Source organism: Drosophila takahashii, chromosome X (assembly GCF_030179915.1).
Source record: "Drosophila takahashii strain IR98-3 E-12201 chromosome X, DtakHiC1v2, whole genome shotgun sequence".
NCBI classification, from domain to species: domain Eukaryota; kingdom Metazoa; phylum Arthropoda; class Insecta; order Diptera; family Drosophilidae; genus Drosophila; species Drosophila takahashii.
In genome coordinates this window covers 7,976,913-7,995,846 of record NC_091683.1, presented here as the reverse complement: position 1 = coordinate 7,995,846, position 18,934 = coordinate 7,976,913, and the positions used below count along the sequence as shown (strand labels likewise).

The following is an 18,934-nucleotide window of genomic DNA, read 5'->3' as shown; positions in this document are numbered from 1 at the left end:
CTGGAATTTTTTGGTTATAACGCAAATATGAACCTTTTCTTGGGGATAAGATAAGATGGTAAAGCGTTGAATAAAGTTCACTGTTCTGTGATATAGCTGTCTCTATCGCTCAGACTCGGTCCCTCTCTCTCTTTCCTTGGCAGCCCGAGTGTGTGTGTGTGTGTGGGTTTTGAGAGTGCAAATATTTGAGTGTCGCCTATTTGTCAATTTTCTCATGCTTTTCGTTTACGTATCAATGACCCAAGGCGACCACATGCAGATGGCGACAGAAAGAGAGAGAGACGGCTATAGGGGGAGCGAAAGAGAGGGGGAGTGAGGCGGATGCTCTGCCAGCTGCTCCTCCATTGACTTTACGGGCTTCTATTTGCTTAGTTTCGGAAATTGGAAGTTTTCGGGGTGGCAAAATTCCCAGAGTGCAAAAAAGAGTAGAAAAAAAAAACATAAGCTTTTGTCGGCTGTAATTCCATTAAGTCCTTTTAAGTTCTTCTGCCTGAATTCGAGTACTGCAGGGATTATATAGTGGGTTAATGAATGGTTTTCTTTAATCATTATTAGTTGAATTAATTAACGTATGGTAATAAATTATGTATTATTTCATAGGCATTCCTCTAATTTTAAATGGTTTACTACTTCCGCTCTTAAAGTAGGGAAAACAGCACCGAGCAGGAAATGTAATTATTTACATGAATACCTAATTGTTTCATAAACGTTAAGCTCTTTAAATTTGTCGCTTTAACTGTGGAGCAAATACTTTAATAAGCTGGAACATTGAAAAACCACAAATAAACATGGGAACGGAAAATTACTACAAAACGGTAATTAAGCCGCAGAAATTTTAGAATTTAAAAAATTTTAATTTCCACTTCAAAGGCGTAGTGATTTTGAAAACAAAAAAACACTTTAACCCACCGTGCCGGAATATTTCATGCATAAAATGCCTTTCGGGCTTCGGCTTTTAATTGCAATTTCATGTAGCCAAACCAAACGTTGTTGTTGTTGTTGCTGCTGCTCTTGTTTTTGTCTGCACACGCACAAATATTTGGGCCACTCAAAGGCCACCGGAGAGCAGCAAATAATAATTATAAAATTAACAACAATGGCAAATAGGCAAATACTATGTATTATTTTTAATAATAAATGCCAATAATCAACGCAATTAACAAATTCATCGAGCTCAATTGGACAAAGTCAACGACTTACAAAGGCAGCAACAACAATGTGGGATAATAACAATAATAATAATCTTGGCAATTGTATCTGCCGTCTCACTCCCCTGACTGTCTCCCTCTCTTTCCTTCGGGGGCTTAGAAAACTTTGACTGTGGGGAACGTTCAAAGAGCATTAAATAAATTATGCGCAAATGTTTAAATTATCGTTCTTCTTGGCTGACCCGAAGGCAAGGAAATATGTAAAATTAAAAGGAGAAGGGATAAAATAAGCGAGACAAATCGGAAGTAAGGGTTTCAGAGATGAGCAAAATATCAAAGAATGTATTCTAAAATTTATACTATATAATTTTAAGGAAAACCTTAAAACAATCTAGAAAAATAATTTTATTTTATTTCGTTTGTTCACAGAGAAAATCTTTTGACTTTGGACAAAGATAATTTAAAAACATTTTAAGAGAACAGAAATATTATTTAAAACATTTTTTTAATTTATAAAACGTTTTAAAATATTTTGAAAATTTTTTTGACTTACTAACTTTCAATTTATGTTCTTGACAATTGCTTTTCTTTGGCGACATAATTTCTGACACGCAATTCAAATATATGGACTTTGATTTTGCTATAGAAAAACTTGAACTAATCCAATTACAAAACGCGAATGAAGAACTCTTTCTGCTCCACTTCGAGTGCAGTTCAAGTGCAATAAATTCGCCACCTCCTCCTCGCTAAAATAGGCGGGGCAAAGTGGGTGTGACGGGTGGTGGGTGGAAAATGGCGGCAGGATGTTGCCCAAAACCCAAACGAAACGAGGGAAAACGGAGGCCCAGTGCGGTTGCAAGGCATTGAAACCAATTAACGAACAATCAACCCGGGCAACCGCAAAATCCAAATTGTTCAGCGTTACGAGAAGCGAAGGGGTTTGAGAGTTTGAGAGTTCAGTTTCAGTTTCAGTTAATAATACACAGGCGTAGAAATATATACACATATATGGTCTGTTATATAGTATATCAAGTTGGGGGCGAACAGATTTGCAAACGTGTGCACAACAGCATGTGAAAACCAATTTCAAATGGCGACATTTTTAGGGGTACGAGAACTATCTACAGTGAAGATTCTGAACACCAAAATATAATAATTTTTGCTTGTAAAATTATAAAATTTTATATTTTTTAGCTTTGCTAAAGAATTTTAAATAAAAGTATAATAAATAAAATGCATAAAAATAAATATTCTAGAAAAAAAACTGCCTTTGTTTGATAAACTTGTTTGCCATTAATGACAAAATCCCGAGTCGCCACAACCTGAAACGCAAACAAAACCGATTTAAATCTTCGCAGATAAAAATTGAACATGATTGCTGTATTAATTTTCCTTTCTGTCTCTTTGCTTGTTTACCTTTTATATTTTTCTTTTTTTTCATCATAATAATTTGCTGCAATTTTAGTGAAAACATGCAACAAATAAAAACAATAAACATTTTAATTAAACTACAATAATAATCAGCAGAAGGCAAACGAGCGAGAGACACTGGGTAAAATTAAAATATAAAAAAAGAAAAAAACACGCACGCACATTTAATAAATCATTTTCCATTTAACTGGCAAATCAAATTATATTTAAATATGCTCAAATTGAGCAAACACAGCCGGCGGGTAATTCACAGAGATAGTAATTTCCAGAGAGAGTTGCAATTGGAATTGGAATGAACATAAACATAAACAAATCGGCAGACAAACAAAGGTAATCAGCAGAAGTTTTCTGGGGTTCTGTGTGAAATCAATCAAATTAGCATGCAAATTTCAATGGCTGCAAGGAAAAATGAAGACTAACTAGGTTAACTTCTTTAAATTGCACGCTTAAATTATCCTAAATTCAGCTTGGGGTCTTAAACATATGAAAAAGAATTCAATACCTTTTTTCCTGGATAAATCATTGCACACATACTGTATGTAAACAAATATGCAGCGAATTAATAATTAATTAATACCCATAATCATTCGACACGATTTGAATTTCACTCACTTAATTCGGCAACATTTTTCGATAATTGAATTTGAGGCCCACACAGTTGTAATTCAATATGTTGGGCGTGAATAAGTTTATTAAAGTAAAACCAAAGCATTTAATTACATATTGTTCTCGGCAATAATTCACACATTTAAATTTAATAAAGTTATATTGATTACATTGATATTAAAATAAAGGAAAATTACTTTTATTTTTTTAACAAAAGCGACATTAATTGTGTAATTTCTTTATTGCAAGTCATATTTAAATACCTTTTTCAATCCATTAAATTTAAGCAACTTTGTGTGACCAAAAAGAGAAGTCTGTAATCAGAGCCGTGAAATTCAAGTCTTTAAATATCTAGCCGAAAAAAAGGCGGCAGACGAAAACGAGCAAACAAACGTTAATACAAAAAAATTACAAAAATGTATGAATGAACCAAAACATTGTGTGGGAAAAAGAGGGAGGGATGGAGGGAGAGAGAGAGAGGGAGACAGAGAGTTGGCAGCACTTGGCGGTCATTGTTCCAATTTCTAACCATTTTTTATTTTTTTATTTCGTACGAGTGTGTGTTTGTATGTTGTGTGTAGATTTTATTTCTTCTTCTCCGTTTTCCAAGTGTTGTTGTTAATTTGTTGGCTGTGGCGCGCATTTTTCACACACTACTAAACAGGGGGAAAATGGAAAATCCCCCCTCATCCCATCCTGTCTTGTGACTCTGGTTTTGTGCATTAAAGCCTGCAGCTACCAAATACGCCACACAATTTAAGCATTTGTATTCGTGCCTGTGGCTCACATGTCAGGTTGACCGCCCAACAAAAACAGCAGGAAAAACAACGTGGCAACAACAACAAGAAAATGCAGATAGTGGAAAAACCGGAAAAACAAAAACTTGAGCATGCCAAAAGGACAACAAGTGGAGGAGGATCCAAGGAGGATTTAGCAAAGGGCAAACATATATTTAATCTTGACACAAAGCTGCCGGCAGGAAAATGCAGCTCAATTTTCAATAAATTTAAAGCGCCAAGGAAAATTGTAAATCATATAATAAACACGGTTTTAAATATTTTTTTATAATATTCGACATATTTAATTTAATTTTCTAATGTAATATTTTTATTATTAAATATAACCTTTTTAAATTTAATTTAAATACGTACTTCATATTTTTACAATTAGTGAAGAAATATGTTTTACTCTATAATGTTTTACTATTATTATTGGTACTCTAAATCCAAATTGTGTGTACGTAGAATGTGCGTGTGTTTGTAAATTGTGACAGCTGAAAATCGCTCTTTTCCCAACGAACAGAACTTTGAACTTAAAACCAAAATAACCGCTGACAGTTTTGAGTGATTTGGCTGTTCAACTAGTCGTATGCGTGATATGTGACAGCTCCAATTTGCAATGCTGTTCAATGCAGATATATATCATAATTAGGCGAGCGCAAACTGGGGTAACTTAATACAAAACAATGGTCACATTATACTTGGTTTAGTGCGGTTTTCTGATAAGCCGGTTCAACTGGGCGTATACGTAATTTTTTAAGTTTTTATTTTGCCCATCATTTTTGACAGATTTTTCTAATCTATAGCCTTGCGGTTTGTCGAAAATATTAAATCAAATACTGCTGCTCAAATCCAAACTAACTAACTTTATTAAAGCAGTTTTCAGTTTGGGGAAAAGCGAAAGGGATGGCAACCCTAGTTGGGGGTTGCCAACTCACAAAGGGAATATGTGTACTGGACAATATGCAATGTTAGTTGGCTGCTGCTACTCCATTTTTTATTTCTGTTCCCGTCCAGCGATTAAAAGCACCTCTTCATCCAAACAAACACCCATACACCCATGCACACACACACCCTCGCACATGCATGTTAAAATAGATAAAAGCAGATGGAGAGAGACGGGTAGTGTGTGCGGAAGAGAGAGGGGGCGACTGACAGCTGCCGTCGGCTTAAATGGCGCTTACAGCAAACGCAAAAATTCGCGCCAAACAAAAGCAAAAACCAAAACCGAGGGATAGAAACAACAAGCAAAGAAACATCAACGAAATCTAGAAAACATAAAGCGGAGGTAGACACACAGATACAGTCGAAATCCCATAAATCGAACTAACTTGGAAATAAATTTCTAAATATTACAAATCAGAAAAACATTGCCTCAAAAAATGATTGGTAAACCAAAATAGTTTATAAGTTTTATATCTAATATTTTTGTGAATTACCTACTCTAATTTCTAAAAGAATAGTTTTAATCAAATATAATTTGTATAATTTTTAAATACACCTTTTCATATTTGTAATAGAAATATAATATATATATTTGTTATTATATATTTTCTTGGTTTTATCTGCTGTAGCTTTGAAAAATGGAATTAACGTTCGCATAATTGAGCGCAAAAATTGTAACTAATAAAACAGCAAAACAAAAACGCAGCAAATTCAATTAAAGCCGCAGCGCGAAGAAGAAGCAGACCCAAAATCACTTCTCACACACACTCGCACACACACACACACCACCGAAAGCCAAGTACACACGCACAAAGTGAGTGTGAAAATTAAATTTGCCATGCTATTAGCATTTGTCTACGCAGCGAGTGGGAAAGAGACAGCAGGGGGCGAAGGGAAAGAGACGGGACGAAACCGTGACTGATGCGAAGAGAATGGTATATATATATATATATATATCCACCATATATGGATGGGGCTTTTTTCGGGTGGCTGGGTTGGGGAACTTTTTGATGGATAGTTGAAGAAGATTCTCTTGTCAGACACGTGTTCGACTGCTTGCTAAGCAGTGTTAATGTGACATCTCGTCAGGGGGGGCTCCTTTCTTCTTTTTTTGTACGTTCTACAACTCTGGTTCTTCGGTTTCCATCCGGTAAATTGCTAAATAATTCAGGGGCAACTCTTGCACTCTGTTTTTATCCGCTCGAGTGACTTTTGTGGCCCACTGTTTGTGCAGTCAAATGTTTTATGAACAATTGAACAGTTTAATTGACTTTAAATTGAGTTGCCTTCGAATGAAATTCAAAGTCATGTTCACTACAAAGTCGCTTTAATTGCTAGTTGCTTTGCCTAAATTTTCAGGCTGCACTTTTGATTTACAAACAATTTGGCTTGGATATTTGGAATCTAAATAAATAATTTACCATTTTGTTTACGTGTATCGAAAATATATATTACACATGTTAAAGAAGCTTGTACAAATGCGGTGACCCATTTTTGGCGCCCTTTTTCTTTTTCCCCTGCAAAATCATTCATCTCTGTCGACTCAAATCGAATTTATCAAAGTCGTGGCCAAATAATTTGACCAATATTGCATATCGATGTGCATATTGTATATATATATGTATATATTTCTCAAAGGAGTCAACGATCGGCGGTCATTGAACTCTCTATGCTTTTCACACTTGTGCCTTTGGGTCTTTCGATTTAAAGTGTCAATTTTTGGGGTGCTTTTGCTTTTTGATTTGATTTTCGTACGCTAATTCAATTAGATTTATGTGCACCATTTGACATGCTTCTCTCTCGCTCGCACGCCGGTCACTCCGTCTCTTTCTCCGCCTCTGTCTCCGTCTCTTTCTGCCCCCTTCTTCCATGCTTTTTGTTTGTACTCGTACTCGTATGTTTATTTATTCCTGGTCATGTCGCTAAATGGGTTTTCTTGTTTGTTCAAAATCAGATCATGGCCAATAAATCAACACTCAATTCGATTTCGAGCGTGGGTGCCGCCACACATACAGTGTGTAGTGTGTGCGGTTGTCAAGCAAATTGATTTGTCCATTTCTTCGAGGGGTTAAACAAATAGAAATTGAAAGAGAAACAGAAATAGATATGGAAATAGAAGTAGCAGCAGGTTATGCAAATCCAACAGGAAGGGGCGGCCCGGCTTTCCCGTTCGCCAACTTAATAACCGAATCGCCTTAAAAGAAAAGCCAAAGCCAAAACCAAAAACCAAAAACCAGCCCAAGGAGTCACAGTCAAAGTCAAGAAAAACTTGTTTTTCCACAACCGAACAGCGGAAATTGTTGGGTTATTATGGTTTTTTTTTCTCTCCTTTTTCCTTTTGCTCAGCTTTTAAAGCTAAACCAAGTCAAAGACTCATAATTGATACGCAGAAAGAAAGGGGGAAAATGCGAAACATAGTAGATGGATGTAGATGGAGAGGTGTGTCCACTGCGAACCAGTTGGAAAAGTGATAATGAATTCGGGGGAAACTGTGTCACGGAAAAATAAGCGGAGGAAAAATCAACAGGAAAACGGAGGAAAATATGAAAGATTTTAAGAAGTTAAATTCTTCAGAATATATATATTCAATTTAAATTAAGAAATAATAATATTAGATTAAATTATTTTATAAGTTATATTTAATTTACCTATTTGCCATAAAATCATGTATACGCCCTGTGTTTACTGACCTTTTGCCTATAATTAAAATCATAATATATTTTTTACTTCTTTCAACGATCTCTCTGCAGCCAATTGAACTTTGTTTTTGGGAAATATATTTAGCATTTGACACTTTGGCTTATTGAAATAAGTAATTGAATTTGGAACGATCGGATGTTCGATTTCGATCGATCAATCGATTGATCGCCTGCAGTCGACCTCACATAGCGGGCAGATAGAGTGATGCTGATTTAATTAGGCACTCGAATTGAGACTTTTGCTCATTTTCAGCACGTACTCGGCAAGCCAACGGCCAATGGCCAATGGAAAATGCAACTGGCTCGCATTGAGCCCGGTTATGACCGACCCACCGGCCACAGTGGTCAAGGTCCATTGGCCATCGGCGCGAATTGCTGAAACCGGTCCTAATTTACCGACTAGATTTACCGACCGACTCGGCTTGTTTACATGCCTTTTTATTTACTTTTACCTTTTTTTTGTTTGTGTATTTTAGTTTATTGCTCAAATGCAATTTAACTTTGCTTACAATTTGTAAAAACTAAATTCTAGTTACACTTTATAATTCTATTATTTATTGCGCATTTTTAACAATTTTAATTAATTTTGCGGTGTAAATTTAATTATTTTTTAATTTAATTTCAAAATTGGTCTCTATTTAATTTTATTTATTTTGTGTTTACTATTTTTGTTAAATAATTATTTCAGGCTCTTAAAATTTCACTTTAATTTATTATAATTTAAAAATTATTTATGGTTTGAAAAGTGGCACTTTTTATTTGGCTAACACTTACCTAAAAAAGTCCTTGGTTTTCCCAAGACTTTAACCCACTGTGCTGGGACTCTGGAATTTTCTGCAACTTGGCGCGCTCGTCTCCAGTCCCATTGTCAATATGGCAGCTCCATTGGGTCTCCGCCTCCGTCTCCAGTCCTCCGTCTCAGTCTCAGCTTTGAGTCTCTGAAACAGTCTCTCTGGTCCCTGGTCATTCACATTATCGTTGCATGTGATGTGCCGAGAGGTAACCGCGCCGCATGGGTGTGTTCGTTCATCTTTATTTCTTGTGCGTGCAAAAATTCAACAATTGCAGAAATTGAAACTTTTGCCTCTTGCCGTTGTTGCCACACACAGAAACATTGAAAGAAAACTTTCAGACATGAAAATGAAAATCGTAAAAATGAAATAAAATAAAATAAAATGTGCACACCACGTTTGCCTGTTTCTGTTTTCAGTTTTCTGTTTTCTGTTTCTGTTTCTCTGTTTGTGTTTGAGTTGGAGTTTGTGCCCTGCAGACAGACGCTTAATATGCCAATGCACTTTTTTCCGAGGAATGGAGGAGGGCTTTTCCGGATCCCAACACCCACTACCACTACCACCCGCCCACCCAACGTCCTGGCTCACATTTGTGTTTATTTAATCTTTCACCGGCAAAATTGATATGCCCAAGTAATAAACAAACATCGCTGAAAAAAGAAATAGCACAAATTGAAATTTATGTTTCAATATTTGCTTAATGTCTCAAGAAGCGGTTTCTGTTCTGTGCGAGCAGCACAACTCAAATCGATTAAATTTTAAAGGGTGCTAAGTGGTTGCTTTTAGCTTTGAGATGAACTTGAAGTTTATTTTATTTTTTGTGTAATGGGTTTCGCTTTAGTTTAGCTTATTTTTGAATTTATCTAGATTGTGTTTTCCATTAGTTTAATTTATTTATTGTATTGTAAAATGCTGTTTTATTATAATTCAAATTTATTAATTTAAATTTTTATTTTTCTTGCCGTAATAAATTTTAAGAATATTTATTTTTATTTTTCCCCAGCTATACTTGTTGCTTTTATCAGCTCAATAATTAATTTATGTGTTTCCTTCATGGCACTTGACTTAAGCTCTCTTTTGCCATTAATTTCTTGGCTATGCTTCCACATATCAAGCATACGCCATGTGGTGCATTATGCGAAATGTACTTCTTTTCGCTGACTCATTCCGAGCAGCTCTTTCAACGAATTTTTATTTGGTTTTACTTGGTTGCCCTTTTGTTTACTTGTTTATTTATTCTTTATATTTTTGTTGCCCCACTCTGGGCCATAATTTTTTTTGTTTACTTTTTTATGTAATTTGCGCACAATTTGCAGTTCATTGTTTTAAAGATAGAGAAAGAGAAAAAGGGAAAAGGGAACCACCAAAGTGTGCCTCATCAGGACTTGGGTTAACCCACTCTATCAGCAATTTCTTTTTGCTTCGCAGGGAGAAGCGAGCACTTTAACCCATGTTGCCAACGACCCTTTTCCCTGCGCCTTTCTCCTTTCTCCGCGCCTTTCTCCAGGGGCCTTTCTGGCCACAGCTTTATTCCTCGCCTCTTCATTTGTCTGCTGTGGGTTTTTTCAGCCTCAAATGAGTCTGTTTTATATATTTTATAGATAGACATACACATATCTATGTGCTTTTTTATGTAAGCCCATGTGCGTGGGAACAAGGACAAGTTTCGGCTTCTGCGGCAATTTCTCTGCTACTTTCTCAAATAATCATTTCAATGCAATTTTTATATAATTTTCCCTCTACTCTCTCGCTTTGCTAATCCACTGTTGACATGCAATTTGATTCAATTATCATGATTTTGTATGAATGTGTGAGTCTCCTCCCTGAAGTTTTCTTTTCTTTTTTTCTGTCGCCGTTTTTCTTGTGCTTTTTTTTTTTGTTTTTGCTTCTTTCAAGAAGCGTGGGAAATTTAACAAGCTTTTGGTTGAATTTTCCCATTTTTTTTTTTCGCTCGTTTTGTGTGTGTGTGTAACTCATGCAATTATTCAATTTGTGGGCAGCCATTAGGGCGCAAAAACGGGCGGAAAAAAATGTGAGGAAAATCTGTAATTTTCCCTGAGTTCCACTAATTAGTTTCGATTACCCAAGAAATGGATTTGAACTTGATTATTTTCATGTTCGCTGGTCTTCACTGTACCCAATGGATTTGCAACTAAGCGATGCGTGAATACGAAATTAAAATCAAATTTTAATACTTTTTTGTCGTAATTTTCGTGAGCAATTAATCGTTTTACTCTTAACGATTATGCTCTGCAGCTGTCTCGCTCATTATCTGTACATCCATCTCGCTTACGCTTACGCACTCTCTTGTTTGTTTCATTAATTAATCATTGCTGACATCACGCATACGCAACGTGTGCTGCATATGCAACTTTTGTGCGGAGGAAATTGCAAATTGCCAACACAAATATGGAAGAAAAAAAGAAATAATCAAATTAAATACAACGGAAAGGAAAATGGCAAAATAAACTCAAACACAGAAAAATTAAAAAAAAATTCTTTATAATTAATAAAATAAAACTATTTTTGTTAATTGAATAAGAGAAATATTTTTGAAATATTAAAAAAATTAAACATATATCATAGAATGAATTAATGGAGAGCTAAAAATGTGCTTTTCCACAATCTGTGCGTTTTCTTTTTTGCATAGAAAATACCGCAGAAGATTGAAAGCTTTACCCACATTATCCCTCTCGCTCTTTCGTAATTTCCCCTCCTCTCTTTCTGGCCAAAAATTGCTTTGGCGTCGCATAATCGCCGCAGTGTTGCAACAAGAATAACAACGAAAATCCCATTTCCCCAGTAAAAGTAATTTCTATGCAAGGCCAACAACAACAACAATAGCAACCGCATCAAGTGCGAGCGAGATGGAGGGATAGAGTGACAAAACGGCACTTTTGGGCAAGCATATTTATGATGTGCGCGAGTGAGTGAGAGGCAAGAAAAACCTTCGTATGTGTATCAAATAATTTAAAGGGCAAAAAAGCGAAACAAACGACTAAGAAAAAAGCCAAGGTCATTTGGGTCATTAACAAGAATTTATATAATTTAAAAGGAAATTAATAAATTTATTACAATTAGTATTACCTATATTTGTCTATACTAATTTATATTAGATTAAAATATTTATGTATTTTATAATCTTTTGCCACAAATTCAGTTCTTTAAACATCTCATAATAATTTAAACCCCGACTCGATTTCAAATACTTGAGGTCAGACACAAATAGCATAACTTTAACCTGCCAGGACACTTAAGATTGCCGGCTATGTTCGACAAAATCCCGCTATCGCATTTCCTTGCGCCAGTGCAGAAAATAGAAAGGAAAATGTATTCGACCATCAAATGACGCTGCACATTGCAGATTCGTTTTTCCGCAACACACACAGCCACGCAAAATTTAGTATCGCATAAAAATGGCAGATAAATATACACGGAAAACATGACAGGATGAGCACGAAGGAACTGCGAAAGGAGCGAAAGGAGCGAAGGGATAAAAGGAGGACAACAAAGTGAACACTGAATGGACAACGCTCTTGACCACTTTCCAGCACATGTGAGGGCCCCAAAGCAGCTTAACAACTCAAACATCCTTGGGAACGAACCCCATCAACCTACACAACCCATCCGAACCACCCGCAAACCCAATAACTTTGGGCCAGTCAAAGTCGAGGCGTTTGTCGCCGAAACGAATTTGTGTGTCACTCAGCAAATAAGTCGCACACACAACTGCCAACCGGAAGGGGGGTGTTAAGGGGCTGAAACATCCCCCCGTCACCCCTTTTCAGACCTGAAAAGGAGGTGTTGACATTGCCCAACACTAAGCGTTGATGTCCAAACACACAGACTCCAACGTTTTCAATCGAAAATGGCTTGCACAACAAATGGAGTAGAAAAATAAAATGAAATTGAAAAGCAAAGGGTTCAACTTGCTAGATTGTTAAGTGTTTACCTTTTATTTTCATTTCTTCTTTAAGATAGAAAAGTTAAGTAGATAGACAAAAGTGTAATTTGTTTATTATTTTGTTATCTGTTCGATACAGAATGTATTTTTGGTGTAGGACCATTTTTGGCCAAGTTACAGGAAAAAACAAAAAGAAAAATTCCCATTTTTTCCAAAAACCCAGATCCCAATTTTTTACAAAAAATAACGCGTTTTTTTACCGTAACAATGGAAATATTGATCCAAATATGGATTGTCATACCTTTCTGAACTCGTTATTAAATTTCCAATCAATTTGCATTTCAACCTGAAAATTTTTATTTTTTGCCATTTTTTGCAAAAAATTATGATATACCCCCTTACAAAAAAATTGAAAATTGGCTAAAATTTTATTTTTGCTAGATCACCCGGAGAGTGTCATGGATTTATTTCTTGTTTTGTTATCTGTTCAAAACAGTATGTATTTTTGGTGTAGGACCAGTTTTGCCCAAGTTACAGCAAAAATAAGAAATAAAAAAACCAAAAATTTTACCAAAAAATCAGATCCCAATTTTGTACAAAAAATAATTGGTTTTTTGACTGTAAAGTAGGCAATAATATGTTGTGGTTGCTGAAAGTGTTTTTGTGTTTGATGGTGAATAAATTCAAAATTTGAATATTTAAATGAAATTTCGACTTGGTAAACAGGATAAGTCATCCGATAACCGAGCTAAGCCAGCTCTTGGCCTCCTTTTTCTTTTTTGGTATAACTTAAGCACTTGCAATTCTCTAGACAATTATGATGACCACAGAAAGTGCCTTTTGGCCTCCTTATATTTTCCCATATAGAGTCGAAAATTATTCGATTATTTGTTCGAAAGTAAAGGAAGAAGAAACTCAACTCAATCGATTTGAATGGGCAATGTCTCGGTGGAATTTGCCGGCTGAATATTTGCATCTGATATTAAGCATTTATATAGATTTCTGTGTGAATACATTCTCTGTGTGCTGTGAATTCCTCGGAGATAGTCGTTCCATTTCTATATGCTATATGCTGCCTTCCCTCCCCTTCTTTTGGGCTTTCGCTTCGAGTTTCGAGGATATCAAGGATATGTCCGAAGTCAAAAACATTTAGTTGCAGAGCGCTGCAGACCGCAAATTAAATGGAAATAAAATGCATTCCCACTCGGGGGAGGCAAGTAAATAAAAATGTATATAAATAGAGGTGCATTTATTTATATAGAGTGACAGCCAGGCGGAAAACCACCGCCTCCCCTTCCCCCTCTCATTTTCTTTCCATTTTCTTTTTTTGCCGATGTATGTGACACAGATAGAGAGAAGTTTTGAGCAATTCTTTTTAAGCGTTTTTCCTTGTTTGTGTATATTTACCTTTGGGATTTATGAGATTAGTTGCAGACGCACACAGATACAGACACACAAATACAGATACACACGGCGACTGCAAATGAAAAGCAGTTCGCAATTGCTTTGAATGCAAGCAGAAAAATATTTAATACAGCTCACAGCACACACACACCGATGCACCGGCGGAAAGGATATGAAGACATTGCACAAAGGACATACACACACACACTGACAGCCAGACGCACTGGCACACAGACAACTTCATTTCAAGTGCAGCGAAGCGCGCCTTTTTAGTCGCAGACAAATGTCCATGCAGCTACAGTGGGCACACTTAGAGGGTGAATATTCACGAAAAAAAAATGTCAAGCTAAAATGTATGACAGTTTGCAAAAGGGGACCCCAAACTGCATTTATAAAGCCTGTAAATTAGATTATAGGTCTCCAATCGGAAAAGGAAAAACTTCCAAAACTTTGTTTATTAATTATTTTAAAATCTACATTTATATGTTAAGCGTTGATAATTTTTTTCTTTCTTTTGGTGACCCAAAAATTAAATTATTATTAAAAATTAACATCATTAAATTAATGTATTTCTTAGTAGAGCTTCACTGTACAGTACCTAAAAGAAAATACATCCAAATAATGGCTATGACCACAGTTTGTGTACATTTCCCTGGTAATGACAGAGCAACAGTGAAACATAAAAGTTCAACCATAAATTCTATGACAATACTTGCAGTCGCCTCTCATTTCCCATTTCTCATTTCGCTCCTTACTCTTCGATTTCCCATTGCTTTTCCAACATTTCCCACCGGTCGGTCGGTCATGTGGATTATTGAGCCTGGAAATCGAAGATTACACTGGGATTCCCATTGTGTTTCGGCTCCTTGTGAGAAAACTAATTAGGTTTATGCAAAAGAGGGGGCACAACATCGATTTTGCCAATTCCCTGCAGTCGAAAAATCTCGTACGCAAATTACAGATTATTACTTAGCAATGGAATTACTTGCAAGCGGCTTCCATTAACAATCACCATTTGCCCGAACACACACATTAAATGTGATTACTTTGATATTCCTGCAATGCATTAATTAAACCAAATATTCATACAAATTTTATCCCTTTCATTGCAGGTAAAAAATCTTTTGATAACGAAAACTAACTATTTCCAATTAGAAACACCAATACATGCATGTGTCCCTGTGCTGTGTGTGTGTGTTTATTTGCTTTGATAGGTAAGTTGAAATCATTTGCATATTTTCCCACTTTGAGCAAGACATTCGATATGGTTATCGAACGAAGCGACCGAAAAGACCGAAACTCCTGTTCGACAGTGTAATCGAACACAATTGGGTGCACTTCCCTCCTCTCTCTCTTTTTTGCTATCGTTCTCTCTTTCTCGCATGGGCGGGCAATTTTAATTAAGCCAAAAAGAGACGGAATTTTAGTGAAAGGTTTTTCCTGTCACTCTAACACCTAAAAATATTTAAAAATTGTGAAAAAATTTAATATAAATAGAATTATTAAAAAATGTTGAAAAATTATAGGAATATTTAAAAATTGTGGGAATAATTTAGAATATTTAAAATTTTGAATATGTTTAAATGATTTGAAAAGTATTGAAATTATACGTTACAAAAACCAATCTATTTTTGCACATTATTAAATAAATTTGTAAACTAATTTTTCTATAAATAAGTGTACAGCATAGAGGGTTAAAATCAGAACATTTTTCTCTTTCACTTTTATCCCCTCTTTTTTTTAAGTGCACCAGTTACTTGACTGCGAAATTTGCTTAGCACTAAAAGTGACGACGGCGACTGAAAGTCAAAGAGGAGTCAACAAAAGCGGTTGACTTACTTTGACATTAGCACAAGGCGTTTGGAAAAGGACCAGAAAGCAAAGGAAAGAGAGAGAGGGAAAGATTGTGTGCGATAGAGTGGGCACTAGTGATTTCGATGGCTCGTCAAAGTCAATGGCGAAAAAAAAGGCCGAGGCATTGGGAGAATTCATTTGGCGAGCGTAGAACTGTCCAAGATGAAACATATAAATAAACTACAAATTGAATTGACCGAAAATTGAGCAAACAGAAGAACAAAAAAAATAGATTACACGAAAAAGAAGTGTTTATCCAGCGGAAATTGATCTGTCTCGAATTCGAAAAGGGTTTGGGTAATCTATCAAGTTGGGTAAATAAATTGAACTAGCATCTATGTATTTTACTTAGAAGAAAGTGGTGCTTTTTATAATAAATATTATAACAGAAATAAAATTATAATAATATTTAATAAACTAAATTGGATCATTTCTGTTTGGAATTTATTTTGCCATACTTTAGAGTTGCCCTGCCCTTCGGTTTTCCCGCAATTTAATCTTCTTCCTTCAATAAAAACAATACAAAAATATATATTCTCTTCCGGCTTGACTTCAGTTTTTCCTTTGTCTCTCTGCCAATTTGCCGTAATTGCTCGAATTCATTGCATATTTATATTTACTTGCGCAAATGTGATTCCCCCTTAAACTTTTACCGAAAACATTTTCCAACTATTTCCAAGGGCCAAAGGAGAAGAACGAAGGAGGATTTTCGTCCTGCTGCTGTCAGTTGCCTTTGCTATTTGCCATTTGCCATTTATTTGGGACTCTCGAATCGTACAAAGTGCAATTTTGAGGAGCTGCCCCGAGAAGATTAAAGCCCGCCTGTCCCACATTCTGTGGCCCCCGTTTCATTTGTGGCTTTAACACAATTGCCAATTAATAATGACCAGGACTTGGAGGATACGAAAAGGATTTGTGCGTGTGTGTTTTGGACGGGAGCTCGAAATTCGTTGCCTACTTGGGGGCGCTTCGCCCGGTGTGACAGGCCCCGAAATCCATTTCGGTTATTATTACATTTACATTGCCTTTTGCACCTGTCTGCCAACAGCCAACAGCTGCCTCTGTTGTTCTTGTCCCCCTGACAAGTAAATTAAAATTCAAAACAATTTTGTCTATGGCAAATTCCATTTTATGACCATCAAAATTTATGCAATAAATATAAACCAAAATTTGTTGCCAACAATGTGACAGAGATGGCCAAACGCAAACAGAAAGAGAGAGTCTGAGGAGTGTGACAGAGTTAACTGCTGAAGTGAACGGCCAAAGTGCACTGATCCAAAAGAAGAAGTGTATCAAATTGGCCCTAATCCTTTACAAATATTTCATATTATTTTCACATTTTAATTAATTATTTTATTATTTAAATTTGAGCCTCCAAAAGCTTTTCTATTATTTATTTAATCCTTTGCATTATTTTTATGGCCATACAATTGAATAATCAATAAGGTGTAAAGTTGTAAATTGACTCTGCGATTATCCACAAACAAAAAATTGCATTAATCATTTTTTGTTAAATAATTGCAGCTTAAAAATATGGAATTAAGTTATTAAGAGGGGCCTCAAATTGAAATAATATATATTTAATTATGCGAAAGGAGCGAAAGTGTAAACGAGGCAACCAAAAAGATTTACTGAAAAGTGGTTGCATGTTTTATTGACAATTGATAACATTTTTTCCTGTGCAAACTGCACACACACAATGGAGCATCAACATATGCATAACCTGTGCTCCGTCTCTTTCTGCCGCCCCAAACTCCGTCCCTTTCCCACTGCCGCCCACCACCCCTCTCTTTCTGCTGCATTGAGAGGCGTGTGCAAGCAGATAACGTTGGCATTACGTCAGGATAACGTTGAAATTACATTTTTCACACAAGGACTGTCAGCTGTTCTGGCTTTTTCGTTGAGTGGGCGCTTGGAAAGTGGGTGCATTGCAGCATTGTGCAGCTGACGACTGACCGTTACACATGCAAATTTACTTGCAGAAGCAGCAAAAACACATAACTGTTAAAGTTAAGCCACGTCCGACTGGCTTCTTGTCTCGTTTTGCGGCGTGAGAGCGAAAGGGAGGGCAGTACAGAGCCGCCGGCACGTTTGCAATGCGCAGACAGTGTGACCAGGCTGGCGAAAGATGTGTGACCAGGCCTACGTGTAAAGCGTCCCGTTTTCTTAATTTCTTTATTATAGGCGAAACATGTTATAAATTAAACTTAAAAAAATAGTGCAATATAAAAGAATGCTCCCCCATTCCAAGTTAAAAAATTTAAAACTAAAACTTATAAATAAATAAATTTGTAAAAGGCTTTGAAACAAGTTTTTGATTGTACCAAACTAATTAATGTAGCTCACATGGTAATTACAAATTTTGTAACCTGCTTTTCAGAGCTGTTTGCTATTTTTTATTGTTTTATTTTGTTTGTTTGAGCGCTTTTCAGTATTGCTTTGTATTCCATGTGCCACATTGTATTTTATCCTGCGCTTTGTATTAAATATTTAAATTTTGTACATTTTAATTCATGGCCAATTCGGTCATACTGCCCAAAAGATGGAAATATCTGCTAGGGAGTGGCTCACAATATGCTGTGCATATCCTTTTTGGTCCTCCGACGCCCTTGGCTTTGGATTTCGCCTCGTTTAGGAGCTTTTTTTCTTGCATCTCTGAAATGGAAATGGTAATGGAGTTTAAGAGCCGGTGTTCTGGACTCTCCGTCGACCTGTGGCACATAAAGTGCATATTATTTCTATAATAATTTCGCCCTCCTTTGCCCGGCTTTCCACGTGTGTGTGGGCTTCAGGAGCAGAGATGCTTTCAAGGATTTGCAGTCAGGACTCGTTTGGGTTCTCCTTTCGTTTCGTTTCGCTTTCTTTTTTCACTCTTTTCGCCTATGCCAACTTTTGTTTTGCATGCCAAACCATAAATGTGCGAATTAAAATATAAAATGCAATTTACTTTCCATGTGGCTGTGCACCTGTATGGCTTTGCCACACCCCCTTTACCACCCCCTTTTCCCCTGGCCCACGGGGCGTATGTGGAATGCGCCTGAGGCTTTGGCTACACTTTGGTGAATAGTTTCGTGGGAAACATTCTTCGAAAGTTTGTTGCACATTTCCCAAAAGTTTGGGGCAGTACAATTTGCATATCATCTAATTTATCAAATGCATTAAATACAACGGAATTTCGGGTGCAAAGCATTCCATTTATGTCTTAATATCTTCCACATGAAGTTTGAAAACATCCCAATTTATTTTAAAACATTGTATATTATAGATCGCTGTTGTTCTGGCTTCGTCAACTTTCTGTTAAATACTTAACTTAGTTGCCAACTTTCTTCCATTTGCCTTCTTGGCTGTAATTCAATTGAAGGAATAATTTTAA

At 36.2% G+C, this 18,934-nt stretch overlaps 2 protein-coding genes across 5 annotated transcripts in view; both read left to right on the top strand.

The window, feature by feature from the left end:
* Positions 1–18,934, top strand: part of mgl (low-density lipoprotein receptor-related protein megalin) — a 148,543-nt gene that overhangs the window by 46,738 nt on the left and 82,871 nt on the right. The window lies entirely within an intron of this gene.
* Positions 7,929–8,772, top strand: LOC108054708 (uncharacterized). Its single transcript, XM_017137768.3, is given in 3 exon segments — positions 7,929–7,992; positions 8,556–8,593; positions 8,596–8,772. Coding segments are annotated over 3 exon segments (279 nt in total).